Source organism: Corvus brachyrhynchos, unplaced genomic scaffold (assembly GCF_000691975.1).
Source record: "Corvus brachyrhynchos isolate BGI_N302 unplaced genomic scaffold, ASM69197v1 scaffold61, whole genome shotgun sequence".
Classification (NCBI taxonomy): Eukaryota; Metazoa; Chordata; class Aves; order Passeriformes; family Corvidae; genus Corvus; species Corvus brachyrhynchos.
This window is the reverse complement of record NW_008236478.1, coordinates 7,043,326-7,044,347: the sequence shown is the minus strand read 5'-3', so window position 1 is coordinate 7,044,347 and position 1,022 is coordinate 7,043,326. Positions and strand designations below refer to the sequence as shown.

The 1,022-nt window shown below is 64.9% G+C and overlaps 1 protein-coding gene across 1 annotated transcript in view; it reads left to right on the top strand.

The window, feature by feature from the left end:
* The first annotated feature begins 6 nt into the window (after positions 1-6).
* UBTD1 (ubiquitin domain containing 1) overlaps positions 7-1,022 on the top strand; it is a 4,016-nt gene continuing 3,000 nt past the window's right edge. Inside the window, exon 1 of the mRNA XM_017726103.1 lies at positions 7-58. Coding sequence (XP_017581592.1) covers positions 43-58 — 16 coding nt within the window. The 5' untranslated portion in view covers positions 7-42. The remainder of the gene's footprint in view (positions 59-1,022) is intronic.

Genomic DNA, 1,022 nt, shown 5'->3' with positions numbered 1-1,022 from the left:
CTCCACCGCGCGGGGCTGCAGGTGTGCCAGCCTGCCCCGGGGATGCCCTGCTGGTATGGTAAGCCACCCGGCACACTTTGCCCCCCAGGAGTGCCTTCTTGCGGGCATCAGTGAGGCCTCGGGTCCCTGGCTGACTGTTCCCTCAGCTTGGCGGGATGTGAGGCCGCTGCTTCGTAGCTCAGGCTGCTGTGAGAGGGGGTGGGGTCAGATCCCAACATCTGGATCTGTGTGATCCCCTCCTGTGCCAGGCAGCAGCTGGCTGCAGAGCCTGTGTCTCCATCCCCACTTGCTCTCCTGTGATGGGTCATGGTCCCTTCCTCGTATACTGCCAGCAGTTGCTGTTGCTGCTTTCTTTCAGTGTGTCCCTTCCCGGGAGAGCAGGGCTGTCCCTTGTGCCAGGTGCCCTGGCTGGTTCCTGCCTTTGCTTGCATGGTGCCACCAGCCCATGGGAACTGCTCAGCAGGTGGTGGAGGATGAAGCAAGGCTACAGCTGCCCTCACCAGCAGTATGGGGACGCTGCCCTGGGCCAGCAGATCCTAGTACATGAGGACCTGCTGTCAGCAGGGAGGGGGGCTCTTCCTGCCCACCTCTGCTGTCACAGGGGCCCTGCAAAGCAGCCTGGCCAGCTCCTGCCCTGGCTGGGGCCTGTTGTGACCCTCTGCAGAGGGGTCCTGCCAGGGCTCCCAGCAGCAGGTGACAGCATTGTCTCTGGGGTGGCCAGCTTACCGCAGCAGGAGCTGGGGATGCCCATGGCATGCAGCATCCCAGCCCTGCCTGGCTGGGGAGGGGACCAGCCAGCACTGCTGGAAGCAGTGGTGTGTGCCATCTGGCTGATGTCTTCTTCAGGGCCTCCAGGACCTGTCAGCTGGGGCTGCCTGAGGCTCCTGCAGACAGGGAGCAAGCCCCAGGGCAGGGAAGCCTTCAGGTCACATCCTCGTGCCTGGGGGTCCCTCACCAGGCCACCCCGGGGGGCTGAGCCACGGGCAGGGTGCTGCAGGTACAGGGCAGGAGGCAGGCAGGCT